General features: G+C 36.1%; 3 protein-coding genes across 4 annotated transcripts in view; 1 reads left to right on the top strand and 2 right to left on the bottom strand.

Annotated features, from left to right (window-relative positions):
* Positions 1 to 25: 25 nt before the first annotated feature.
* LOC110827427 (uncharacterized) lies at positions 26 to 7,017 on the bottom strand. Its single transcript, XM_022059080.2, has 7 exons — positions 6,875 to 7,017; positions 6,173 to 6,314; positions 4,951 to 5,010; positions 4,362 to 4,487; positions 3,373 to 3,595; positions 2,527 to 2,757; positions 26 to 1,517 (listed from the first exon to the last, which is right to left on the bottom strand). The coding sequence occupies exons 2-7, from the start codon at positions 6,266 to 6,268 to the stop codon at positions 1,129 to 1,131; spliced, it is 1,125 nt and encodes a 374-aa protein (XP_021914772.1). The 5' UTR covers positions 6,269 to 6,314; positions 6,875 to 7,017; the 3' UTR covers positions 26 to 1,128.
* A 318-nt stretch (positions 7,018 to 7,335) lies between these two features.
* On the top strand, positions 7,336 to 8,971 carry PIG-C (phosphatidylinositol glycan anchor biosynthesis class C). Its single transcript, XM_022059083.2, has one exon. The coding sequence runs from the start codon at positions 7,336 to 7,338 to the stop codon at positions 8,173 to 8,175; it is 840 nt and encodes a 279-aa protein (XP_021914775.1). The 3' UTR covers positions 8,176 to 8,971.
* A 333-nt stretch (positions 8,972 to 9,304) lies between these two features.
* Nup205 (nuclear pore complex protein Nup205) overlaps positions 9,305 to 27,842 on the bottom strand; it is a 28,147-nt gene continuing 9,609 nt past the window's right edge. For both annotated transcript variants that reach the window (XM_087346734.1, XM_087346735.1), the window contains exons 12-34: positions 27,262 to 27,398; positions 26,545 to 26,783; positions 25,849 to 26,058; positions 24,922 to 25,104; positions 23,847 to 24,094; positions 21,858 to 22,041; positions 21,337 to 21,502; positions 20,819 to 21,067; positions 19,367 to 19,591; positions 18,190 to 18,314; positions 16,924 to 17,073; positions 16,090 to 16,272; positions 15,398 to 15,653; positions 14,931 to 15,208; positions 14,561 to 14,752; positions 13,990 to 14,111; positions 12,943 to 13,072; positions 12,296 to 12,428; positions 11,006 to 11,377; positions 10,649 to 10,806; positions 10,202 to 10,427; positions 9,707 to 9,819; positions 9,305 to 9,610 (exon numbers count right to left, since the gene is read on the bottom strand). In XM_087346734.1, the coding sequence (XP_087202860.1) occupies positions 9,527 to 9,610; positions 9,707 to 9,819; positions 10,202 to 10,427; positions 10,649 to 10,806; positions 11,006 to 11,377; positions 12,296 to 12,428; positions 12,943 to 13,072; positions 13,990 to 14,111; positions 14,561 to 14,752; positions 14,931 to 15,208; positions 15,398 to 15,653; positions 16,090 to 16,272; positions 16,924 to 17,073; positions 18,190 to 18,314; positions 19,367 to 19,591; positions 20,819 to 21,067; positions 21,337 to 21,502; positions 21,858 to 22,041; positions 23,847 to 24,094; positions 24,922 to 25,104; positions 25,849 to 26,058; positions 26,545 to 26,783; positions 27,262 to 27,398 (4,363 nt within the window). In that variant the 3' untranslated portion in view covers positions 9,305 to 9,526. The remainder of the gene's footprint in view (positions 9,611 to 9,706; positions 9,820 to 10,201; positions 10,428 to 10,648; positions 10,807 to 11,005; positions 11,378 to 12,295; positions 12,429 to 12,942; positions 13,073 to 13,989; positions 14,112 to 14,560; positions 14,753 to 14,930; positions 15,209 to 15,397; positions 15,654 to 16,089; positions 16,273 to 16,923; positions 17,074 to 18,189; positions 18,315 to 19,366; positions 19,592 to 20,818; positions 21,068 to 21,336; positions 21,503 to 21,857; positions 22,042 to 23,846; positions 24,095 to 24,921; positions 25,105 to 25,848; positions 26,059 to 26,544; positions 26,784 to 27,261; positions 27,399 to 27,842) is intronic.

Here is a 27,842-nt window from a genome sequence, read left to right as displayed (position 1 = left end):
TAAATAAATGATAACAACAACACAGTATTGATCAATTCTTAGTAAGAGTTTTATTTTATGAAAGAAAAAAGTGCTGCATCTGGTACATAAAAAAATCAATAATACATAATTTTAATTGTATTATATCTGACTGTTAAGTAAAATCTCTGTGACTAAGCAAATTAGCTATTTTTAAAATCTTATCATACAGTGTACTGATTGGTCTAGACAGAAATGTGTGATTTTCTTCAGAAAAAATGTGGAATTATGAGTTCTGAATGTTGGAGGGCACAAAAAACTCATTTGCAAAAAGCTGCTATTTTCTTCTTTAGCCAAGTCATCATAACTTCTGTACCATGGTTTCAGAGTAGTTAGTACAGTCTGAACTGAGTTTTCACAAGATGACACAACCTGTTCAACTCGACATTTTAGACCCTGGCCACACGACCGTACAAAGTATGTCCGTTGAAACGGACGTACGTTTGTATGGACGTAGGTGAGGACACCACGCGAGCACAGTGTGATGCGTCAATTGCCCCAACGGAGCCAGAAGAAGCCATTGCGTTCTGTGGTCTTGCCCCTTCATAATTCTATGACGGGCGTAACGATGTGCGTTACAACGGACGTACTTTGTACGGCCGTGTGGCCCCAGCCTTATCCAGCCTTCCTCAGATCCTCCACAAGCACTTGTGCATGTTGTATCACAGAAGCAAGAATGAATGCAATATATACTGATGATAAACTATGGACTGACAAATCTTGCAAGCTTACAGAAAACCATGCACAGAGTCATAGTACAAAATAAGTTCAAGTAAATCCATTTTTGCTATATTTTTAGATGTGCAAACATCTGTTATTCCAAACTGTTTCATTAGTATTAGGGACCTGATATTTATGGTAGCCTTTTAAATTCACAAATATTTTATGAACTCATATAATGTATAAATGCAGATTTTTGAAAAGTTTTAGCATTATGTAATGCACGAGATTAAAACAGCAGCAAAATATTACATACAATCAAATAAATGTTTTGTCAAAAAGGAATGTTGCAAAACAAGACATACAACATGTAATTTAATTTGTTTTTATATATAACTGTGCAAATGCTATTCACAGTTACTTATAACAAAAAAACATTCTTAAAATATATCATTCTTTACTGTTTCCACTTAAAGTGGAATTTGTTGGTTCAATGTCCCGATACAAATCACTTACTTTTGAAAACAGTACCTTCCATAAAGCTCCGCCAACTTCATAGTATTCTTTAACTGTTGGATTTGTGTTTATCCATATGTAAGCAGCTTCAGTTTTGCTCCAGACAAATGCTATAGTTGGTGTTGTCATTTTTTTTAAGTTTTGACCTGTTTCAATAACCTGCTGAGGCATGGCTGCCATGGTTACATTCCATATACTCTCTGCATGTGCTTGTGCTCCACGGAATCTTTCTTCGTCAATGAGATACAATAGCCACAGTGCCAGTGACGTAATAAATGACCCAAGCAACATAGACTTAAATATTCTAAATATCAGTAGTGTCACTAAAAAGAAAACAAAAACAAAGACATAGTACATTAAAGAATCTTCTATTTAATATGTCCATTTCATTTACTATATTATATTTTATTAAAGTTCCACAAAAAATAGTTTACATAGTGCCACAGATCACGTGCCATGGAACAACAAAAAACATTTCTCACAGACTTTGTTTGCCATAGATTTTATGCCTGATGCTATCATTTACAGGGTTTGGTGACACTTCTATTTGTTAATGACTGATTTCATACATCACCTCTGATTTAAATGACCCTCTAGATCAGGGGTCGTCAACCCGGTCCCTACCGCCCACTAGTGGGCGATTCAAGCTTTCATGGTGGGCGGTGGGTATTTTTGTCCGTTGTTACAAAATTCTGTTCTTCCTCAATATATCGAATACATTGCTAACAACTTCGCGAGTTTGACTTTTTAAAATATGCTTTTGCAATTTACTTTGAATTCCATCTCTAATTTTTTTTAATATAGACAATAATTCACCGGACGCTTCTCGAAGTATACTCGTGGACGAGGGAGCAACCAATGAGCTCCGTAGCCTAAGGCATGAGTTTAGTGCGAATAACGAGAACGGGGCTTATCACCGGCCATCAATCAGTCTTCGAGCTGTACCTCTTTCATGGTGGTGGGCAGTACGTGCGGCACCGGTGGGCGGTAAGGAAATTTTACCATCAATAAAGATACAAAAATGGGCGGTAGGTATAAAAAGATTGACGACCCCTGCTCTAGATTCACAGATATGATTGACTGCCTACCAAAACATTTTATGCAATAAAATGGCTTCACAATGTCCATGAGTTAGCATCAGAAGCAGAGGATTTTGAAGTCATGTTTGTACTGTTCATAAATGCATATTTGGGAGACATCTATGAATGAATCAAATACAAGTACCTATATGGATGACACATGCCACAACAACAGCTTATCATAGGATTTTAAGATCATGTAAGTGTCTGTGACCTGAAATCATAAAAAGAGCTGAATGGGTTAGACATTTACCTTTTCTGACAGGTTTGCTGTGGGTGCAGGTATGTTGTTTTGGAGCCACTTTCTCCAAGTTACAAACATTTTCATCATCTCCTGTCACATTAGTTGTCCCATTCTCAGTCTTCACCTGAATACCGCTGTTAGATTTAGCAGCCTTCTTCTTCTTCTTCTTGTTCTTGTTCTTCTGAGACTGTTGCTGCTGCTTCTGCTGCTGTTCCTTCTTCTGTGCTTGTTCAGCCAATTCTATTAAAACAAACAATAGGCTATGATGAAATACCAAAGCAACTCAAAAGCTCTTGTCCATCCAGTTTTCTATTTTAAAATTATGGTCCAAACCTGAGTACACATATAAAAGTCATCTTTCAAATGTGTCATTGGCTCAAATCATAAAGCAATTTGGGCTAAAGAAGACAGCAATCTTCAGACTCGCCTCTGTGAAAACCTGAAATCCTACAATTTGGGGTAATTTTCACAATTTTAATGATTAACCAGTAACTCAGGAAGAAGAAGAAGAAAAGAGGGGTGGAGAATTAATTTACAAACTTGATTCAGAAGAAATAGATATATAAACTGTTATATTTTTCAGTATTTGCCACAAGCTGCTTTATTATGTGTAGAAGAAAATTCAGTTTCATTGTGCACAATGTTATTATCCTATGTATTTTGTACTGACATGCTTCTATGTGTAACCTTTTCTAAAAATTTCATAAAATGACTTTAATAGGAATTACATTTTTTAATTTTAGTTTCAAATATCACCTGGAATGCCTAATTTGAAATATAAACAATTATACTTCACAATTAATGTAACTGCACACCTTTGGAATTATATTCTTTAAATTTTGGTAAATATCACACCTTGTTCTTTGCGCTTCTGGAGCAATATGCGCTGCCTTTCCTCATCTACCTGAACCTGCATAGTCTGCATGAAGGTCACCACATTGCGGGCACTCTGCTGGCACTGTTGTGCATCCAGGCAGGGCCCAACTACCTCAGCCAACTTTGGCACCAGAGGATTACTCTTCAAGTCCAGCCATCGTAACATCTTGAGTTGTCCCAAGCTCAAGGGCAGATGTTTTATCTATCAATCATGCACATCTGTATCAATGATTTCTAAAATTATATTCTATATATAATAAGTGCATCATTACTAAAATATGTTTAAAATAAAATTAGACTAAACATAAGATGTGAGAACTAAGAGTAAAGTATTGGATCATTGTGACTTTACAACATGGATATTTAAAACACAACTGTCCTTAGAGACATGACTTTCAAGTAATATAAAAAGTTAAGTTGCCTTACAGCATGAAGTGTGCAGATATGATTCTATACATTTTAAACATCGGCACTAGATGGAAGTGGTGAACTTCATGCTCTGGCATCTTTACTAATGGGAACAGATTCCCAGCAAAATTTAAATAGTCTACAATATTTATGCAAATAACTACCATTTGCTGAAGCCTGCTGTAAGGAAATGTTACTTAGCACAATTACCAACAACATTTAAATATGACAATTTATTGGAGGTTTTAATACTGCCAGCATTGTTAGAAAAGCTGCATTAGCAGCCTTATGATGAATAAGATCATGAAAGATTGCATCACCAATGAACAATGGTTGCTTGAAGCATCATTTTGCTAAATTCCTTGCAATTTTTGCCCTTGTATTTTTTTTCTCTCTCTCCCATCATATTTACTTCTGATAATGAGAAAACTTACATCCGAGATATGGCAGTTGTGTGTTGCCTTGCATTCTTTACTGTCTTTATTACAGCACTGTTACGAAAGCCAAAACAGTCATAACTATAAACATAATTCCAGCCCTTCATATCTAAGCCAAAGTACCTGATTGCTGTACAGATCCAAGTGCCGAAGGTTGACCAATTCCCCAAAGTTAATTGGTAACTCAGTCAAATGATTCTTGCTTAAGTCCAGTTTTATCAAATGTGTAAGCAATGGTGCAAAATTATGCTGCAAAGGAAAGAATATTCTGCATCTTACATAAAAGAGAGATTATACAGAATGATTCATTGCAACCTCGCAGATCATGACTGTAAAATACATGAAGATGTATGAACTTGTGGACACTACAAACAAAATGCTAACATGGAAAAGACAAAAGCAGCACTAATTAGAATATGTCCTCTTTTAGGGACAGAGAAGAGGAGCAGTTATTTTATAACACAATGTTCAAATGTTGTGCCTTTGACAATTACATAGATATTCTGATGCTGTGAGTGTCACTAATCTCTGTCGATTATCATTACCAATTTTTATATAATATCCCTATTTTTTCTACTGATTTAAAATATGACAGAATTTTTATGTGATATTTATGTAACTGAATATAAGTCATAAATCATTGTACATGGTTGTCAAAATTCTACAATCACCCCTTATTATCCAGCAAACCTTATTCAAGTACTGTACATACCCCAAGGGTCTTCACTTGATTGTTAGACAAATCCAGACTTGTAGCTTTCTTGATCTGTGACTGCAAAACAATCATAAAAAATAAAAATGTGTCTATGCATAACTCAAAACAAGCAATACAGACATAGAAATTAAGGAAATACACTTATATAGTTCAGAAGTTCAGCTATTTTTAAAAAATGGTTACTAATTCACAAAAGGGCTGGAAATGACTAGATATATTTACAAACAGAACTCCAAATCATCTGCAACAAAGAATGCATACAGTACATAAATTATTTTATAGTTAGTGGTTACATATGTCTAGAAATCTCCCTATAACAAGATATACTAACAAGTCTATACTTTTTATCAAAGCGTGTGCAATATGTAGCAAAATCAACAGATTCTGACTTCTTGATTTAAGCATATGCACAAAGCATCATTTGGAGCAAGGTGTTAAAGAAACCTTTCATAAAAGTAGTTTCATGCAACACATGTATATTGGCTGCAATTGATTTTAAATCACTAGTTATGCCAATCACAACATTCCACACTTTTCTACTGATTGCTCATGCAGTATGAACAGAAAGGCATCCTGTTTCATCAGCAGCAAAGTTATTTTACAATCTGTATGACTGAATCAGAACTACAAAGCACACTTTTAAAATTAATTAATTAATATTAATACAGAAAAACTTTGGGCAAAACTGAGAAATTTAAGTAGCACTGGTACAGGAACTTTGCACCTGAATATGTTGAACCTTGAGCTAAGGAATGATTCATTCTCCTTGAATAATTCTACCCTGGCAGAACAAAATAAATTACCTCTAAAAATATTTCATATTATGTCATGTCTAATAGAGGAATTAATTTTTTTCATTTTGTTGTATCTCTTGGAGCCTACAAGGTGTAAATTAATTCTACAATTTTTCTTCTGATAACCACAGTTTTTGGACTTTTGGAAACCTTGGAAGATTTATTAGATCAATCAAAATTCTGTATGCAAACAAACAAATAGTGTTAAATGTTACTTTAGGACTGGGAATTCATGAATATATTTAATGATCTTGTTATAGTCACATCTTGATCATAAGAGTCATGATTCATCAAGTGCAAGTCCAAGTAACAACAGGCATACTCCATTATGAATCACTAAAAATATCAGACAGTATCACTCTCCAAACCAGTGTAAAAAAATAAATTACTGTACAATACCACAGAAGTTTTTAATTCCAACTCACAATCTCTCGCACTGGGACTTCTTCTATTTCGGACATGCTAAGATCCAGCTCATTATCTTCCAACTGCTCACGTAGGTTCAACTTACAGCCAGGCATATTGGTACCTTACTTCCACCTCACAAAATGTATTAATCAGATAGAACTAAAACAATGCCATTAAAGAACTGAGTTACTAAGGTGGAAAACTCTTCTTCAGGGATAATTGGGTGTTTTGAATTCATTTATTTACATGGTAACTATAATATTATCAGCAAGTACTAATTATTAAATATATAGATGACAGCATGGGACATCCAAACTTTCATACAAGATTTCACAAAACCTGGCAACTTTACAGTGACATAATTCTATAAAGCAGAAATACTGGTGTGGGGCGGATGGTTAGTTACAAACGAACAGGATACAGAGTATCCTCTGGAGCCACCACGTTCAGCAGATGATGAAAGATGAAACAAATTAAATTAAACTGCCGACTAATATAAGATATTTCAAAATTTGTAGTCAGTTGTTTAAATTAATTCTGAAAACATTAAATAACAACGTTCTAGATACATTAAAACTGTAATATCTTACAAAGTGATGATTATTAGGGGTAGTGTAACCAATAGCCAGTAAATGAACTGCCAATGTATATGTTCAAAATTTCCGAAAATACGACAGTAGTGAAATGCAGAGACATAAAGAACTATAAATTGCACAAACCTTAATCAGATATACAATACGTCCTAAATTTTGACCTTTAGACCTGTCGGTTTTACTTTGCTTACAGCATTTCACTTATAAAAACATACAATCTTTCATTCGACCACGATAGCACTCTTCGACTGAGTTGGCAAGTAGCAATTCATTTAATGAAAGCTTAGAAGGGTATTACCATTTTGTGGATAGAAAATAATAGACAAATATTATATATGCAACTGACTGACGCCAACATTCCCTGATAATTCCTTCTTGTCACTAATATTTGTCGGTATTTGTGTTGAATTTCCAGTTCCTGTTTCCACAGTTAAACGTCATAACATGAGACGTTTAGTACGGCAAAGGGCATTCTGAAGCAAGACGTTGACATGCGGTAATCATGAAGATAACAGTATGGGAAAAAACGCATAATATAGTTAGAGTTAGGTTTTAAGTTCAATTTATAATTAGTCATACGAAACGCCATGACACAAAAACAACAAACGTGGAAGAAGAACTTGTATGAAAATGTGGACTATCCAGATAATTACACAGATAAGACATTTCTAGAAGAATTAAAGAAAAATGTGCATATCACAGAAATTTCCCCTCGAAGTGCTGTTCTTGGAGCTGGACTTGTCACCCAAGAAATCTCTATCGTGATTTTCTTCGTGATTATATATGTATACTTGTACAATGGTTGGATTGAACCAGAAACAGTAATTGTGCAGAGTAGTTTGGTTGCAACTATAGGTTATCTTCTGTATCGGATTGTATTAACAAAAAAGAATTATTATGAAGCCCTGGTTAAGGATCTGCGGACTGTTCTAATATTTGTTGTTTTTGGTTATATTTTGTCACCTGTATTAAAAACATTAACAGATACAATTAGTACAGACACAATATATGCAACAGCATCATTTATGATGATAATACACCTAATCTTTTTTGATTATGGAGTGCCAGCAGCCATAGTTTCTAGTTCACTGTCTCTTAATGCTGCAATATTTGGTTCAGTATGTTTAGCTTCACGGCTGGCATCACCCTTCCATGCCTTTGTTTTGCTAACTAACGCAGTAGAATGTTTTGTTCTGTTACCCATTTTATTATCCAAAGGCAGGGGATCTGTCATTGTACTCACTGCCATGATAGCTATAGCAGTTTATGTATTATGGACAGTGTCACTAATTATGATGGTACTATGTGTGTGTATCACACTTTTTGTTACGGTGTTATGCCCAGTTTGGTTTTTAAGGTGGCAGAACTGTAAAGAAAATATATATGGACCATGGGATGAAGCAATAGTACATGATACAGAAATGTAAGATATCTAACATCATGTGGACTTGTAGGTATATACCAATTTTTCAGTGCATAGAAACCATATACCAATACTATGAAGTGTTTTTACTGAAGGAAGTGCCTGCTGTTTTAAACTGATATGGCCTAATGCATGTGCTTGCATTGAGCATGAGTAATTGATTCAGAAGTTGGAGATAGAGCATATCCATTACCCTTCACAAAAGACCTCCATATACTGTTGAAGGAAAAGTACAAGTATAAATTTATAACTAACTATTCTTAAGAAGTTATTGTCACTCATCTAGTTCAGAAATTCCCCATCTTTCTTGAAACCAAAAGATGTTAGTATTCTCAAGCACCCCTATAAATATATTTGTTTTCTGTATTATTTATTTGTACTTTACTTTTGTTAGTGATTATACACAGGTCTTAATACATTACATTGAAATAGGCAGACAAGTAAGAGGATAAAAGTAGTCACACACCATTATTATGTTTTGTATGCAGTATGAGATAGTATAATTAAAAATCTGTGGCCAACCTGTCCTAATTGTGATATTCTGAGAATTATACAGAGATTGTGTCAAATAATATTTTACTTACCTGTTCATACTGCAAGTATTTCCAGTTCTTCCATCACCTAAGATTTCTTCTACTATAATATATGTATTAAATATGTAACAGAGCTTCATGTGTACTGCCCACCTCTCTGCATGAAAAGCTGCTTGTAACTGTTCCTCTACAGTACACAAACTTGACCAGGATATTATTAGAAAATATCAATAAAAGACCTGTTATTACTACAGTTTGTTCAATCAAGTTTACTGGTTCTTGTTTCCCTAACTGAAGCTTTTGTCCATCTATATATGTCTGTCTGCTTGAATTAACTGAAGAAGAAAATAACATTCCCATATTAACCTAACACCAGTGAACATCACCAACAGCATTTCTATTGCCCCCTTATCCACTGGGTACCTTTTCTTTCACATGTAACTTACATTCTGAAAACACTGTACCTTCAATTGACATGTTACAATTCACTTTTAAAGTACAGGTTCAACCGAACAAACACTGAATGAATATTTCAAAACTCATTACTACACAGTAATAAGAAAATGCATGATAGGTTTGATTAAAAAAATTAGCACTCTATGGGATTTCATACATTAATCTGTATTTAATTTTTTTTACAAATTACTTAAAAACTGCAGAATATGATACTTTTGCATTAAGGTACAGAAGACATCTTTATATACCTCATCCACACCAGATGTCATAACCATCAACAGGAGTGGTTAAAAATCTGGACAATGTATGCCCAAAAGACAGAATACTTTGTTTCAGGAAGTTCTTCATAATATAAAGGTCCATTTTCTAATTGACTGGAACAAACTGTATAAGTCTTTTTATCCTTCGGAGGAGAGCCTCAACAAATCCCTTGTTAGAAGCAGGCTGATCCTGTAAATAATTAATATGTATATTACATTTTCTTTGTAATAAAATTTCAGTGATAACAACAAACCTGTTGATCACATAATGTATTTGTTCAAGTACCTGTTTTGTGTCGGTCAACTTCCTGCTGAAACTGTCATTGAAAATGGATACCAAACCTTGCTTAAGTTGACTTATTTCTTGTGGTGATGCAACCCACGTGTATTCTGAAATTCCTGGAAATATTGAAAGTTACAAAGTCTCAAAGATAAAAACAATATGTCCACAATTTTGGGATACCAGAACTAAGTCATCTAAGATATTAAATATAAAATATGATCCTTAGTCATTAATCTGATATCTGTGAATGGAAAGAGCACTTAGCACTTACTACAGGTAGGACCCCCAGTGCATGCTCTAGTGTCTTGGAAAACAGATACAAGAGGAATAACTTATGAACTGAATAAGAACAAGCATTTCCTAATTATAAATATAAATGTAATTGTATGATACATAATGACATGTTTGGGAACCACCAACCACTAACTTTATTGTAACATTCGACATTTTAAAGTGAAGTAATAATGATATAATTTAATACAGCAAAAAGGAACTCACCTCGAGTTAAAACATGCGAAGGTACAACCTGGGGAAAACCATGGGAAAGAGTCCGTAGCATGTAGTAGTCAAGATGACACCACACTAGATATAAGCAGTTCTCAATAAGGAATGAACAATAATCCAGCTCCTGATGTTTGAACTTAACTCTGAGAGTCAAATGTTGGGCAGCTAAGGAACGGTTTACAGCTACACTTCCAGTGTTCATGGAACCCTCAGGAAGAAACTGTGACAAAACATTCACATACCATAGTTACAGTCAATATCTACATAGTACAATTTAGATCTCCAAAATATTAGATCTCAGATATTCCAGAAAATGTATCATAGTTGAAAAGAGTATGAAAGCCTTAAAGAACAGAAACATACACAGTTTTATAAGGAGGAAAATGATTAACATAAATGCCAACAGTATTCTAAGACTTTACACTAACATCACCAACATACCTCTTTGAGCTCGGTACTATTCATGTTTGGGACAGATGTCAGTTTACGAGAGAGCAGGTCAAGGACAGCCTTTTCACGATGATGATGATCCACACATTGAACAAGCTTTTGCACCACCACACCCAAGTTCAGCACACTGCTCTCTGCCATGTGGCCTTCTGAAAAAAGAAACAGTAAAATCTCTTACCTATTATACCTTCCCATGAAATCTTCATTTCAGTGAGCAATACTCCTCTTTTCTTCAAGGTGCAGTGAACAGTCTCTCTCAATCTGGCACAATCTTTTTTATCTAACTGATGTCTAAAGGTCTTTGTTCAGTTTCCTGAATTCTGATAAAAATAAGACCAAAATGCTTGCCTCTTGTTCTTCGGTCTGCAGTCATACCCGGTTCCACAAGTGAAGCCTTGAAGATAACAGTGGAGGCACGATGATCAACTCCATGACTGGCAACAATGTTACGTGCATAGAGAACAAGATGGCAGGCCACCTGGAAAAATCTTAGCACAGCTTCCATCTTGTCTTCCCCAGTTGTAGGTTCTGTCTGCTGAGCATCAGGTCTACTGACTGGTGAAGTCCTAGTAGCTGATATATTTTCTGAGCCTGTCAGTTCCCGCAACAGTGACTCAGAGACTATAAAGCGAGGCAGGAGTCCCAACATCAGCTTCTGGATGCGATGAAGCTGAGATGATGTTTCCATTCTGGGTTCATTTGCTGTGACATGACACATGTCTGGAACATGTTACAAATTTAAATGCCTCTACTACACTATGCACCAGTTTAAGTTAGCCTCACCTCTGTGAGTACACACAGTTCCAAAATGTCTTCCATAGGCAGGAATGCGAGCTACACATGCATATACACAGTAATTACCAAGGCAAATGATTAATCATTTTCTTCACTTAGAAATCTGTTAATTCTCTTGTAACATGGCATGATGGTTCAACATAGCAACAAACACAAGCCATTTCAATCCAGTCCAGTTTATTTTGAAAAAGATGTTTCTGTAAGATCCATTGTAACATTTCCCATCTCCTTTACCCATCACCATTTTTAGCTTTCTTTGCATTCTTAAGGAAAAAAGTATGCTTCAGAGATCGTGCTGTACATTTATGTACGCTTACACAAACACTTGAGCACATTTTATATATTTATGCTTCATTTAACTATGCTGTCAGTAGCTCATACTATGTAGCATCAAATTATGGGAAGATTAATAAACTGGAAAGGACATGGAAGGAAGTGGCTGAGGGCTAAGTTAAGATACTATCCTCGTATTTGCTTGGACGGATTGAGGGAAACCAAAAAGCTCCAGATGGCTAGTCTCTTGACTGAGAATTTTCCCATACAGCTAGCTAACATTCAAAATCATATCAAAGTGTTTTTCTATGCATATTAACCCTTCAAAACTAGCAGTAATTACATGTACCAGCTGCTTTAAGTCAGTAAATTTGTATTTTTTACTTATGGGTCTTGTATGATTCTCAGTGTAAACGGATTATTTTCGTAGACAGGATAAACCACTTCATCCTTGTAACGGTGAAGTGTTGTGTTTTCTATGTGGCACAGACTAAATACTTAAATATCATTTAAATGAGCTTTGGCTTCAAAGAATTAATGCAGTAGTCAAGGCCACAAACCACAACTAACCTTGGTAAGATGAGCGAGCTATAACTCCAGTAAGGCATGCCAATTCTTTAAGATGGCCAAGCTGCAGATACGGACTGCCAGCTCTCAACACCATCATCACCATCTCACTATGGTTCAACATGAAATGAAGAATCTGTAACCATAAAGCCAGAAAGTAATATACATCAAGTGGTGACAGAGGATGGGAAGCATAAATATTCACCCAGGACCCAAATGCATTTCAAACTTGAGTCTGACAGAGTTAGATTAAGTTTTACCACTAGACCTTCCATTATAATTGAGGATTATATAACAGCGTGCATACAGCACATCATTTGATTATGGGGGTCCTAAATGACACCTTAGCAATCCAATGTTGTACTCACAATACTACAATTATCAACTCCTCTCTTCTTTGGTGTAAATCATATCAATTTTAATGCCATAAGTACATAGAGTAAAATTCACTCCTTACCATTTCATTATAATGACCCTAACCAAATAAAAACTGAAAGACTTTTCATGAAACCCTGGATTTTCAAATGAAGAAAAATCAGACTAGAATTTCTAGACATAAACATGTGAATATTTACAGAACTTAAACATATACATCAAAATAACTGGCCACAACTATTAATAACATGATATATATTTCAGGCACTTCTTACCTGCACTGTACATGACTGATTGTCAGTGCCAAGTGAAGTAAGGAGGGCATCACACAAATCCAGTGCTGGGAACAATACTTGCAGGTACCGAGCACCAATAGAAGGGACAAAATCCAATTCTACAAGCAAACTGCAATAAAGTACAAAATAAAGTAATTTAAATCACGAGTGAGTTGAAACGTATCTTTTGTGGAAACATCATTGAACAAAATTGTGAATGGTGTACTCCAATGTAGTATGAAATCTGCATAACACTATCCATACTATTAATTCTCGACTACAGCTACCTATCAAGTAACATTCTCAAATCTTTCATCCATTTCAATAACCCATACATCACCAGAAAACCAGGAAACATTGTAACTTAAATAGAAGCTCACAAAGTGTATTCTGTACTGGAATACACATAATATCCTCACATGTTGTTTGCAACATGCATTCAGAGGTATTCAATTTGCCTTGTTTGGTAGTTCCTACCCTGGCCACTAGATTGCAGCACCTTAATGTCTAACTCATGACTTTCTTAATCTGTCATTCTGTTGTCACTTTTCGTACGATATTCCAAAGTATGATTTTGAGGTCATGCAAAACAGCCCAAATGCCACATGAAATATCATCCAAATCCTTACAGTGTTTCTTGAGTTGAATTGACTGGACAGATGGGTGGACAGACACAACCAGCCTATAAAGCATTCTTGCTATGCACATTGTACAAAGAATGGAAAATAATTAATGAATTTTAAAGTTTGCTATAGTTAACAACATTGTCATGATATCACAAAGCGTATCTCCTACAGAAAAACAAAGTTGTAAAAAAAAAAATGGTATGGAGACAGCTGACATCCTGTACATGCATTAGTATTTCAATGTGCACGTATTTAAATTTTTCAACATGCCAGTTACTAGCATGTCTGCCACTTATTTTACCTATCTTGATAACAATTATGTTCAGAAGTACATATTAGAAATTGAAAAAAAAAGTACCGTTATCAATGGTAGCAAGACATGGACTATTAGACACAACTAATATCAGGCACTGGTACTTACTTTGACCTGACAATATCAGGGTGGTGGTCAAATACTGCCATGGATGAAAGGCAGGAAAACGTGCCATGTTCTAGCAACAACTCCGCACCAGAATGGGTGGATGCAATACGACACAGCAATGCCTATAACCAGAGACTTATTCATAGGATAATGTAAAATATTTAAAACAAAAATATGGGCTAAACAAACAAACAAAATAAAAATTAAAGTAAATCGTAAAAGTAAAGCTAATTAGACTACAGATATTACATGGCATAGAGAAAAAAATTCTTTGTGTACCATATAAAACCAAAAAATATTTTGTGCCATATACCAAGTGATGACGATGTTCTGGGTTTTGGCACCATGTAGACGTGTCAGTAGATATCAACATTTTGGAGAAACATACTATCTCCATCGCCAGGACTGAAGTGATGATGCTGGGAAGTTCAAGGATTTATACAAGGCTGGAGGAAGAGAAGGCTTAGAGAGAAGAAACAAACAAAGAAGACAAGGAATAAAGAAAGACAGACATGTTTGGTAATGAAGAGTCTATATTTTCATATTTTGAATAGTTTTGGAATGAACTTACCATTTTAGATTCATACAGGTAGAGTGGACGGAGCGTAGTGGGAACTGTTTCAAGTACTGAAAGAAGTTTCTCATCAGAATCTAGTAAGCTGTCAATTAGGTGTTTGAGATAGCCATGTGATGACAAAAATGAAACCCAGCTGGTGTGAGGATCCAGCTCTATGAGCTTGTCCAGACATGACAGGGCCAACATCTGAAACATAAGTAATTACAGAGCCCCCTTACATATGGACGTCAATCACAAATAAAACTTGTTTTATTAATCAGTGAACTGGTTAATCAAATGATAAACTGACAGTCACACTTTCATAACAGTACTCCCAGTTGCCAGTAAACAGTATTCATTTAATTTTGAAATGTTTTCCACTCACCTTACACACATCATGACCTCCTGTGCAATCATGACATAAAACATCGACTAGTCCTTCACCAAAGCCAACAATAACATCCATACTAGCTTGGCACTGGCTGCGTTGTTCAGTAACACCTGCCCGATACCGTGAGCTGTCCAGTCGACTCACAAAGAGGCTGTTTGTTTTTGTATCCTCACTAGGCACCTCTGGCACCAATGTTCCACCAATACATGCGATGTGCAAGAAATTCAGAAGAGCACCATACAAATTTGCTCTCAGCTGCTGTGACGCAATGCCTAAAACATACACATGTCACTTACACTGCTGACAGAAGTATGTAAGGCATACTTCCATACATACACAAATACGTATAAACGTTTTTAAAGTACTGTTAACAATGACATTTTCCATCTTTCTTCAACCCCAATTCTATTTCCTTCTGGTTCTCAGTCAGCCTGAACATTTTCACACGTTAACGTACTTACCTGATTTCAATATCCATTCAACAATACTGGACAAGATCACTTTTAGTGTTGCAGTGTTAGCTTGAAGTGATGGCATATTACAGGTATCAAAATAATCTGGTATACCAGAAATGCTGCTACCAAGATGGTCCTTCACTGGTCCAAATTTTGCTTCCTTCTGCTTCAACATTAAGCAATGACGAAGGTTTACCAGCAGAAGTAAAACCACTCCTGATGCCAAGTTTGCCAACTCAGGCAATGCATCTTGCAGCAGTACCTATTAAGAAGATTATTTACAGTGCAAGCAGATAAATATAAATTCACTGAATCATTGGTAACTCAATGACACTTTTTCAACTGCAAGGTTATGTAAGACTGAGTGGTCGGATGACTGAGAAATACAAACTGGAAAAGATGTGGAAGGAAGCAGTCATAGCCCACTTCAAGGTACTTCTCCTGCATTTGGCAGGAGGTGGTGTTCTATATCATGGATGACAAGTTCATTTCAATCTAGCATAAGAGATGGCTGAATCTTAACTACTCTGCATTTTACATCTGTCAAGCAAATTCAATACATGTTGATGCATTATTGTCAGGCATTGTAGTATACATGTACAGCAAATTAAGGTTCAGTTTCCACTTTATTACGTCACCAGCATTTCCCACAATATACAATTAAATTTGATATATTACCTAGCACAAATGCTATTTACCTTCCTCAGCAGCAAGTGAACAGTCTCCAGAAGCAGCTGCTTGCGTAACTCAAATGGAAGAACCTCAGGTGGTGTAACTGCAAACAGAACCTCAGATACTTGACGCCATGCATCCATATAGCACACTGTTGATCCCACATGAGAACGATGAACATTGTGCTTCAGAGCATACATCAGTACAGCCTGATACAGAAAAAAAAGCAAAATTATGAAATAATAGTTATAAGTAGTAGCAACAAATAAAAACTAAAACATGTTTATATCATTTCTTGTTACTGCAGAGTTGTAGTGAATCAGTTTTCCAATATACTGTCTGAGATTGATAAGATTTTGCTGTGAACATGTTTTAACTCTATTATTTAGCAGTGACAACATATTTATTTTTTTCATTAAATAAATATATCATCATAGTCACATACTACATTATTTACGGAAGTCTGCCTCTAGGCCTCTTTCCACAAGCACAAAGTTGCTGGAGCAAGAAGCAAACCCCTCACTTCTACCTAGTTCCAACATAAAACATCTGTACCTCTAACTTCATTCCCTCACGTGCTGTCAAGGAACATTGTTCAAATCAGGGACAACTTTACCTTAAATGGTGTTAGATGTGGTAAAGGACAGATATCAGCTGTTAAATATATGACTAATAATTAACATATAAACTCAACAAACAATATCTAAAACTCTGAGAGGTAAATAGGACTTTTCATCACCATTTATCAAATTCAGCTTTGTATTGGGCTGGGGATAAGAAAGTCCACATGAACCAGAAAGAACCTGGAACCAAGAGCAGCCTCGTCACATGTAAAAAATAACATATTAAGAAAACATTACCTGAATCTCCTGCAATATGAGCTGTCGTTGACCAGCAGTGGAGCTGCTCTGAATCGCTGTCAGCTCCTCCATGAGGATACGGTGCAATTTCTTCACATCTATTAACTTCAATCCACTCCCTGTTACCGACATTTCACACTGTACAAGAACCTACAAACAATATTTCAGAGGTTATTAATATCCCAATAGAGAAAAAATCACTCTTCACACTATGAAATGAGAAATAATGTAAAAGACATTTTGTTTTGTTCAGACAGATCACTGGTGGTAAAAACTAGCTTCTTCTACTTATGAAGTTAAAATGAGAAGGCATGCCAGGATGGAAGACTGCAGTATGTTTACATGAAAGTACATGACAAATTTCATGCTGACAGTGATTATGACCTGGGTGAAAATACTGTGATGATGTTGAAAGTAGTAGTGATAACATCTATTTACAAATCATGTGGTGCTGTAGTAAGCAATGAAAAGACGGTAACTGTGAAAACATTATAATGTAAGCAGCACTAAATGTTCCCCACACATTCCTCTACACTTCTGGTTCTGTATCTTTAAGGATGGAGATTACTTAAGGCAGTGAGAATGCTTAACACCTGTTCTTAAGACATGTCCAAGCACTACACCAATCCTCAAATGACATACAACTGCACCACTTATTAACCCGTGACATAACAGCCCTCTGAGAACCAAAGCCGACTAGCTGGCTGCTGGCCTCACATTCAAATGCCTCAGCAGAGGTGAACGATCATCCAACCAGATACAGGGTGACGTGTGGTCAGCACGACGAACCCCCAGCCATTGCTAGTTTTCGTGACTGGATTATGCTACTCATTGTAGCTCCCCAATTTCCTCACGATGCTGGGTTGGCACCGGTCCCACACACTGGTCGAAAATCTCATGAGAAATTTCTTTCCCCGAGACTCAAACCATTCTGTATCACCGGTCCGAAGCATGATGCCTCAGACCTCGCGACTCCCTTAATTTTCTTCATATATTGTAATATAACATGTTCACAAGTGGCAAATGAAATTGCAGACATGCTGAGATTAGTAAATACAAATTCCTCCAACAAAAGTCACATGCAGTACTGACTACTGTTCGTGACTGTAATCTTGAGACTTGCAAGGAATGCAGGAAGTCCGAAGCGTTAGAGGCTACTGCATAGCTGGCGCTATTTTTCCTTCCTCCTTCACCCCACTTCCTCACCTGGCAAGTCTGAAGATTAGCCATGAACAGTAAATAAAAACAATACTTTGATCATATTACCTGTTCTACTTGAGAAGGTTCAAAGAATTCCCAGTTGGGTGCTGTCACACGGTCCAGAGAGAAATCAAGGAAGTGAAGCAGTCTCAACAGAAGAGGATCACGGTGGCGAGTTGCACTGGCAAATGCTGCAACACATACACAAGAGACTTGATCACTACAAACTGACTCAGTTCAAGTTCAGTTTTATTATACTTCTTTGGATCATACAGTAGTTTCAAAATATGATCAAAGCAGCCCTTTTAGTGTTCACATTGCTTACATCATGCAGTAAGAAATACATTTTCTCTCATAATGTTTCCATGATTATAACATTAGAATTCTTGACCCTTGCCAAAATACTATTAACCTTTCACAACCTAGTGGCAACTATGCCATCTGCTTTAACAATCAGCAACTATGCATTCTGCCCACAGAATGTATTTGTGAGTTTCACATGAGCCTCATTATATGCAATGATTATTTCCCTAAACAGCATTAATCAAATAATCTTTGTAATGGAAAAGCACCGAGTTTTCTTTGAGGAAGAGAATTTTTAAATATCATTTAGATCCTGACACTGGAAGGATGAGTCCATTAAAGAATTACCCGTTGATATCAATTTATCTAAGAAATTAACAGAATGGCAAGACTATGTAAATACATTAAAATAAATATGTGCATGATGCATCCCCTTATAATTACAGTCTCAGAATCATCAGGATTTTATTCCACATTTACGTAGGCAATTACCCTGAGAACATATCACTGCATTTAGTTATTATGAGTATGAAAAGTTTCAGTCACCTCTTTTCCACAGCCATGTGTACATCCGCAAGCGAATAGCAACTTTCAATGAGGTGCATCCTCAAAAGCCAAAGTTTTACATCAATGGATGAAGTTATGTGAAAGACTAGGGAAGTAATCAATTGCAGCCTAATCTAGTAAACTACCACAAATTAGAGGCACTTATCAACATTAAAACACCTAATTTTATACAACAATTTTTTGAATTTTAATTTTTGGAGAAATATAAACTATTAGACATTCAACAATTTTACCAATTTATTACTTTTTATCAACTAATGTTCCACTTCTATGGATCTGGCAGCTAAAACACATAGCATCACATTTATATAACTGAACAAACTCAACAGATATCTGATGGTTACAAACAACTGAAATTTCTTTTTGAACTCACTGCTGGGTGTTGCCAAGTAGTGGCTGAGTTGCATGATGGTGGTCACCTCTGTCATTTCTGATGGTGCATTCTCTTCTATAGATACAGCCACCATCTCTTCACCTTGCTCCCGTACCAACAAGTTCACGAGGTTTCCCAACTGTGAGTGATGCATCTGAGAAGCTGTTACTTTTAATTCAATAGCCACCGTTTTCAGCAGCCAGGCCATCTGGTTCAGCTCTGAAGCTGTATAAACAAATACACAGCTGTGAAATAGGAACTGTAATCAAGATCAGGCAATGTGATAGTTCCCTACATAAGGAGAAAGAGCCTACTGACACATAAACCACACACATCATGAACTAGGTTGACTGATGTAGCAGTAATGCTCCAGACTTGTTCTTGGGATTATCCCATTTCAAATCTCAGCCAAATTACACGTTTCCTGTCAACTTCCTCGGTCCAGCCAGGTAACTGCTGGTATAGTACCTAAAAATTGGCAATGACTGTCTCCTTTCAAATCCTTCCAATTTGGTTCTACTAGCACAATAAAATGGTATAATTTGCATGTGGCAGGTGCAGCATTAGATGCAACAGACCAAAACTAAAGGAAGCAACTTTCATGTAGCCATTTTTGTCAGAGTGATTGTACATGCAAAAAATGATTTTACAATCACTCACAGGTTGTGTGATGTAGGCATTATATATTCTAGCATCCTACAGCTAGCAATTACCATCAATTTTGATGTATATATAACAGATCAGGGGTCGGCTATCTTCTCTGTACACAGGCCATTCTGGAAATCCAATAATATTCTGTGGGTTGGAACATTTCATACATATTTTCTCTAAAATTGGGTCTATTATTAACAAATGCAATGCACATACTTTAGTTTCTCTGTTTCTGTCAATGTATATGTTTCTTTACTGGGCTCACCAAATTTACCTCAAAGAATGCATTTACCTGCAACCATTATTTTCCTGCTACTGATGAAATATTACGTATCACCGGCAACTATGACCTATAAGAGGAACTAGAAAATAGAAGAATTTAAATGAAGTATGTACTTGGAATTCAAATTTCATAATAGGCAAAAGAATGGTGTGATGGACATTTACGTAACTATACACCAAAAGGGACAGTATCAGTAAGAGGTTAATGGATAATTAAATCCATTTGTAAAACATATTTCTGTATATATATTTTATATGTGTACTTTTCATATCTGGTATTAGACAATGATGATGATCACATTCATACTGAACAAAATAATCTTACAAGCATACTCTAATGGATGAAATAGATACTGAAATTAGTGTATTTCAAGGTGATTCTGCCACTTTAAACTGAACTGTTCTACCTAGCCAGTGCACTATGCAGCTGTACACTTGATTGTGATGAACAAAGTTACAAACATAAACTGTATTAACCCAAGGTAGTTTTAATTTAAGCAAAATTATGTAAATACTCACACTGATGTGGTTCACTGGTGAATGGAAGCCTTGCTAAATGCCGAGCAAGGAAATCATTGCAAGATCGCAAAAATCTCAGAACAGGTTCCGAAGTCTTAGAATTTGCACAGAGTGAATATAGCATGCAATACGCAGAGTCCAGCAATCGGGGCTTAGGAACTGCTGAAGATGACATAGACTGCGCAGTAATTGATGAATCCAAGATGGTGAGTAAAGAGTGAAGGCATGTTCGAGGGAATCCCATGACACCTGAAACATGAGAAGACAATTATGCATACACATTACAAATACATTACATGTTGTGTTTTATTATCCACTTGAAATGAATAAGAATAAAGAAGTTCCATTCATACTTTTATAGATAATAAGTCAAAGCCAAGGGGAAAAAAACATCGGAACATTTTATTTGAGGGGCAACAGTTGATATGTACTCAAAGCTGACTAAACTTGGTCAGATATTATCAATACATACAGTTCATGTTGATGTTCTAACAAAAAAAGACCTTCACTTCACTCACCAGGTTGCTGAAATGTTGATTTCTTAATATCCTTGTTAATTTCAAAACCAAACAGATAGTGGGCAAGATTTGGTGATGAATGAGACAAACACTGCTGCAAGAGTTTCAGAATGGCTTCCTTCGTCTTTCCCACGACACCCATTTCCTCACCGTCAATTTCATCTCCCTAGGAACAGTTGCACACATCACAATATGATGTCACTTCAAGTAATTTAAAGAGGATGTACTTATACAAAGGACTTAAATTTTTCCTGCAAGTTTTAAATGACTTTATATATACATCCGTTTTAATCAAATACACCATCTCATTGTGACAGCACAATAAACAGCAATTTTAGTGTTATATGTATGTGTTTTCTTTGTGGTAAGAACTGACTTCTTCAGATGAGCTTTTGGATTCAAGGGATTAAGCTCTAGCGCTAAAATGTTAATGGAAATATTTATTAGTAAAGTAATACAAGCACCACAGAATGCTACCACTTATTCTTAAGCTACAGAGAGTTCTGCAAATCACAACTTACAGAAAAAATTTCATCTGCTTCAAGGCATTCCACAAAACCATGACGAATCTCCATCCTGTGCACCTGAGATGAGGTGAATGCACTAATAAGCTGATTGTGTGAAGTAGGATACATGGTAATGGCCAGCAGAATCCTTACTGAAGACAGTGCGTGATGAGGGAGCCATGCACTGTATGTTACATATCTATAAAATACAGGGATAAGTAAATATAGAAAAAAAAAAACATATTTGAAGATTCTCAAAATAAAATATAAGGATGTTTACTTTTTACATGAAAAACAGATTCTGCAGCTGATCATATACAAACCATTAAAGGTAAATGAGATGTAGTGACGCATTCAAGAGACGCAAATAACCTAAAATCTATAATTTATATTTATAAATATTTTCAACACAAACATCTACTACAGTGAAACCTCAATGCATCGTTTTCGGCGGGGGTGGGAAATAAAAACGATGAATGCGGGAAAACGATAGATGCGGGAAAGCATTAAAAATTTAAAAAAAAACAATGTTTCTCTTTCAAAGTTACTTCTTTTTACCAAAAAAGTCTTTAATGGACAACTGGTTTGTTGAAACTTTACGTTTTAGACCAAACAGAGCACTTTCCACGTTCAAAATGTTTTCCTCGTCACGTTCACTAATATTAAGCGCATAAAAGAACGACTTCACTTTCGCCAATGCAGCGTGCGCTTCGGCAAAACTCGGCAAAGCTTCGGGCTTGCATTCGTCGTCGTCTTCTTCTTCCTCACCACTCCAACCCCCTTTGCGGACAATAACAGGAAGAATGGAAATACTATTACTGCCGAACTCAACGAAACGTAGCTGTAGAAGACCCTGAACCGCTGGAAACGAGATGAACCAGAAGAATGAAAAGTGCTGCCAGCCTTTCCTTTGTACTTATAATAAAAGCATTTGTGAAGAAATTCACACTGCACATGCCATCTGGCATCGCTGGAACGAAATATGAGTGCACCCAAATTAAAATCGTAAAATTTCTGACAATGGGCACCGCCATTCACTCCAACTATCACCCCTGCACTGCTGACCCCTCATTCCAAAAGAATCTGTGCTGGTTGGGCGACATAACAGGTTACCGCTACTGCGTATTCCAAAAACATTGTGAGTCTTTCGGTAATAATTTATCTCAAAACCCAGCATTTTAAATTCTCAGAAACGTTCATTGCAGGAAAATTGTGGGCCGGGACTAAGATTTTTGAACGATCGATGCGATAAAACGATAGTTTGAGGAACAATAGAAGCGGGAAAATGTAACATTATTTTATATGGGATGTATTCGGGACCGAACAAAACGGACGATGCATCCGGGAAAACGATAGTTCCGGGAACGATGGATAGAGGTTTCACTGTAGTACAATTTATTTCACCCTCTTCAACTTGTACTGTACTACACCAGCAGAAATAAGCACTAAAATCCAATAATACAGAGATTTAAGATCACTAAAAAGTACATAATTTTTTAATTGTATTTCAAGAAATATATACTATATAAAAAATTATTGCAATTGTCATCTCGTCAATTCTTGTAGTACATAAAAGGCATTACTTTTACGTTGTAGATAAATATCTTCAGATGTGACAGTAAGAGTTAGATTTGTAGTATGTTAATTTTAGTGTACAATGTCAGACACACAGAAAACTTGTTCTCACAAAATGCACTACTGTTGCCAGTGTGTGAATCAGAAACGGTATGGAACACATGGAATAATCATTAGCATAAAAGATTTAGTCACAAGCTGAAAATCCTCAGTGAACAAATGGTAATATGTTTATTCACAAAGGAATCTCCACTTAATGATTCTCAACATAAAAGTTTCCCTGATTTAATATTTCATTTCTGTAATTACATTATTTAAGTCAAGTTTCCTCTACTTAAGGTTTACCTTCGATCACTGTTCAAATAAGTTATCCCTCAAAGAACATTAAATGGAGACTTCACTATTCTAGTAGGATGTAAACTTACTCACTTAGTCACATTCAGAAGGTGGTCAGGTTTGCCACTACGAGGGTTGACACCAAGCAAAAGTTTGTTGAGTCCAGCAAGAAGCAGTGAGCAACCTGAGTTGCTTATAAATGTGAAGAACTTCTGCTGATGTGCCAAGGCTCTGTCCAGCAGATCCAGGCAGCTCAACATACTATCTTCTAGCAATTCTTTCCCAGGAAACACTGAATACGTGTCCAAGAGGTGACAGCCCTCATCCAAAAGAAACAACACCTGCACACAGAAGTGAAAATGATTACGATATGCAATTTTTTAAATCTTTATCGTCCTTGTGTCACATCTTACATGCACTTAGGCATTAACCATTGAGTTACAATCAAACTGGCAGTCCTGTAGTATGTGGATTTCTTAATTAATTCCAGGTTGAACAGCAACATGAGTTGCAGTACCAAATAACTTTCTGAAGTTTGTAGCCATAGCCTATTAGTCTCCTAATATGTAATAAATGTTTTTTAATAACCTACCATGAGATAGAAGTCTCCTTCGAAAAGTGATTTCTAATAGCTCACTTACTCAATCAGGGTACTGTGTTTGCCACATGTCAATGTAGCAATTAACTGCACTAATTCCATGGACAGGAGACCTTAAGAAGTTATGTGATAATCACTTAGTCAGTCAAAAAATTCCCTGCCTTTTATGGAAGTTGTAGGTTTGTTACCATGTTCACAGCAGCCTCCCACTAGTACCAGCACTGAGCTAGATGACTCCAGAACACATTCATGCATCCTCTCATCAATATCTAGGTCTCTGAAGTGGCCGCTTCCTTTCAAGTTTTTGAGATTAAAATTCTCTCACACATGGAACATGCCCCACCCACCTCATCCCACATGATTTCATCACCTTCGTAACATTTGGTAAACAGTACAAATTATGAAACTTCTTAAGCAATTTTCCCCATTCTACTGGTACCTCTTCCCTTGTAGGTCCAATATTCTGCTCACCACCCACAATATGTAGTTCACACATTAACAGACTCAGTCTTGTAGCAACCTGATTAGCATTTGGCATTATCTTATACCATAAGGCACTTTGTAACTTACCAGTCTTAACAGTTCTGACTTCGTGTTGAGGTAGACCATGATATGGTAACCTGGGTGAGGGTTCACTTGGGCAGTACCGCCACTCTGTAGCTCCACGTGACTTCCCACAAAGTCCTCAGCTCGAGGCTCATATTGTGATAGGAACTTGGTCATCAATTTCAGACAGCCTTTAGCAACAGCCCACTGGCAAGATCACAAAAGCGATATTTTATTTGATTTCATTTGCTCTCGTTATTAGTGGCACTGCTTCAACTATAATGGTAAAATAATCTAAAAAGAAATTGCAGGTAAACATATGGATGGAAGGAGACATCTGTGACATGTCTGAATGCACTAGCACTTGCATAACAAATTAGGTAAACAACAGAAAACAGAAATGTTAATTTTAAAATATTATTGGTGTTATTTGAAATTGTATTTACTTACAGAATTAGTGATTTTAAACCCAAAATGCACAAAAATTGCATGATGCATCACATATGGCTACCGTTGTGCAAAATTTCAGTTCTCATATTACATCAAATACTATTGTATCAGAGATTAAATTTCTTCTACAAATAAGACTGGCAAGGTACTCTCCAGTGGAGAACACAAATTTACCAAATACATTCTTTGTAATTTTACATACATCACTTCATGTCCGATTATTGCAGTTACAAATCTACTGCCACAAACCTAAGTGCACTTCAGACACCACACATCATAGCTAAAATAATTTTTCCTTCATTTAAATATTCACCATATTCAGAAACATTTAAAGCAAAAGTAGTGAATTATAATACGATCTATATTTTATATCCTATAAAATGTTTTGTATGAAGACTCATTGTTGAGATGACAATCAATTTGATTTATAAGTAAATTTAAATTAAAATGAAAATAAAGAGAAAATATCCCAGATCATCACCATGAAAAAATTACACTAACCTTCTCATCTGAATTCTTGTAAGAACGAGTGTTAAAACGTAGAAACACCGAGTTGATGACAAAGTTCAGGTAGGGGTCAAAGCCCGGGGTTCGGGTGCCTACACCCAGCAACCTTGGAACTGGAACATCTGTCAGTACATCTAGCAGGTGTAACAGGGCCCTAGTGAGAGGGAACTCCTCATTGCGGGACTCAATCTCTTCCAGCTCTGTCTGTAAAGATGACACCCATTAAAAATTATATTATCAAACATAATCTAAGTAAACCCTTTAAAGCCCAGTACATGTACAACCTGTTTTAACACTCGGTATTTCCATATTTGTCCCACAGTGTGTATGTATGGGCTTCACGAAATTCTCAGAATAAACAGTGATTATTTGTCTAAACAGCATTAACAAACTGATCTTTGTAATGCAGACATATTGTGTTTTCCATGCTGTACAGATTAAATTATTAGGCATCCAAGTTTCTGTCTTACATTATAAAACGTATATTATTTAATGATTTTACCATTTAAGATTCTTTGAGTTAAAATTGTCTCTCTTTCAAAGTTGAATTTCTGTAGTCCCAGCCTAATTATATTAAGTGTTCAAATTCACTTCCTCCATTAAAGACCTTAAATAAGAACTATAATGTTACATACTCAAAATACATGCATGTTTCTGAAATATATTTTTAAAAAAAACTGATTCATTTACCTGAATGCCACGTGGTTGATAATTACTTGTGCTTGCCACTGTAGTTAGAATTTGTGATGCCTCCAAGTTGTGCCACAAAGTAGCAGCAATATTTGGAGTTTTAGCAAGTGCTGCAAGAGTTAGCAGCAACTCTGCCTTGAGTGGAATAGGAACAGAGCAACTGACCAAGCCTAACAAAACAGTGAGAGGGGCCCAATTTGGGTTGTCACACAGTGCAACTCGAGCCATTTCATCATTTTCTGAAACAATGTATAACTGACATTTATAATATACTAACATATAATCGGTAACAAACTAGAATAACTATGGCTTCCTTATTTATATGATTAGGATTTAACAACGCTGTCAGCAGCTCATACTATACAGCATCAAGAACTCATGGCCTAATTTAAGGTACTATCCTGGCATCTGCCTGGAGGGAGAACAAAAACCAAACCTCCTGAATATGATGTAGGAGTGAAGGTGGCAGTACAGTCAAATCCTAAACGCTGTACTCGTATATCAAATATACTTAAGACACAGGACAATATCAAACATAATAATCATGTAATAAATCAGTCATTGTCGCAAAGTTTACAGATATTTGTAGTGCAATTAGCTTTGCAACAACAGATTTGTATCATCAATGAATGATGAATAAGGTATGGGGGGAGGGGGGATATGAATGAATGAATGTGGAAAATAAGTGTATTTGCCATAAATATAAACATTTATTACCTGCTATAGTTCGGATGACTGCCAAAACAGCCTGAAGACCTTGAATCTCCTGAGGGGTGATGCCTCGTGGGTAGTTCCTATGTCTGTATACAGTGTCTGTGGTAGGGGGTAGTTCTTGACGTAAATTACTGTAATACCTATTAGCAATGACAATGTTCCTTGTAAATTTTATTTAAGTGTGTGCATTTTAAATTATTTTATAATGCTGCACCAATTTAAGGGATTATGTTGTATTAAAACATAACTGAAAATACAATCTCAAAAGTAGATTGCTAGGGATTCTTCATGTTCTAGTGTAGGCAAAGAATACCTTAAGGGCCCATCCATGTCTGTCTGTCATGCTTTCCCCAAGAGGAAGGTAACCCACATAACCTAACCTAACCTAGCCCATTACTGGGACACAATGGAGTATAACAATGGCACTGAATTTAATAGTGCAATAACTCTCATTGTTGCACAATGGGAGAGCTGGAGCAATTTCTAAAACATGTGCAACAATATCTCAGAACACACTAGTGTAACAATGGTCTAAATACAATGTCGGGCCAGAGTTCTCAAAAAAATAATGATGCAATATGGCA

Source organism: Zootermopsis nevadensis, unplaced genomic scaffold (genome assembly GCF_977971745.1).
Source record: "Zootermopsis nevadensis isolate Lab colony 2312 unplaced genomic scaffold, Znev_1.0 Znev_ptg000010l, whole genome shotgun sequence".
NCBI classification, from domain to species: Eukaryota; Metazoa; Arthropoda; class Insecta; order Blattodea; family Termopsidae; genus Zootermopsis; species Zootermopsis nevadensis.
Note: the sequence above shows the minus strand (reverse complement) of the source record. Positions and strands in the feature narration are given on the sequence as shown.

Bases quoted from the DNA above. Each gene is read 5' to 3' on its own strand.
- PIG-C (XM_022059083.2), top strand. From the start codon at position 7,336: ATGACACAAAAACAACAAACGTGGAAGAAGAACTTGTATGAAAATGTG.
- LOC110827427 (XM_022059080.2), bottom strand. From the start codon at position 6,268: ATGCCTGGCTGTAAGTTGAACCTACGTGAGCAGTTGGAAGATAATGAG. The intron at 5,011-6,172 runs GTGAGTTGGAAT...ATTGTTTTGCAG, and splicing joins AAGTCCCAGTGCGAGAGATT to TCACAGATCAAGAAAGCTAC. The intron at 4,488-4,950 runs GTATGTACAGTA...TTTCCTTTGCAG, and splicing joins ATCAAGTGAAGACCCTTGGG to CATAATTTTGCACCATTGCT.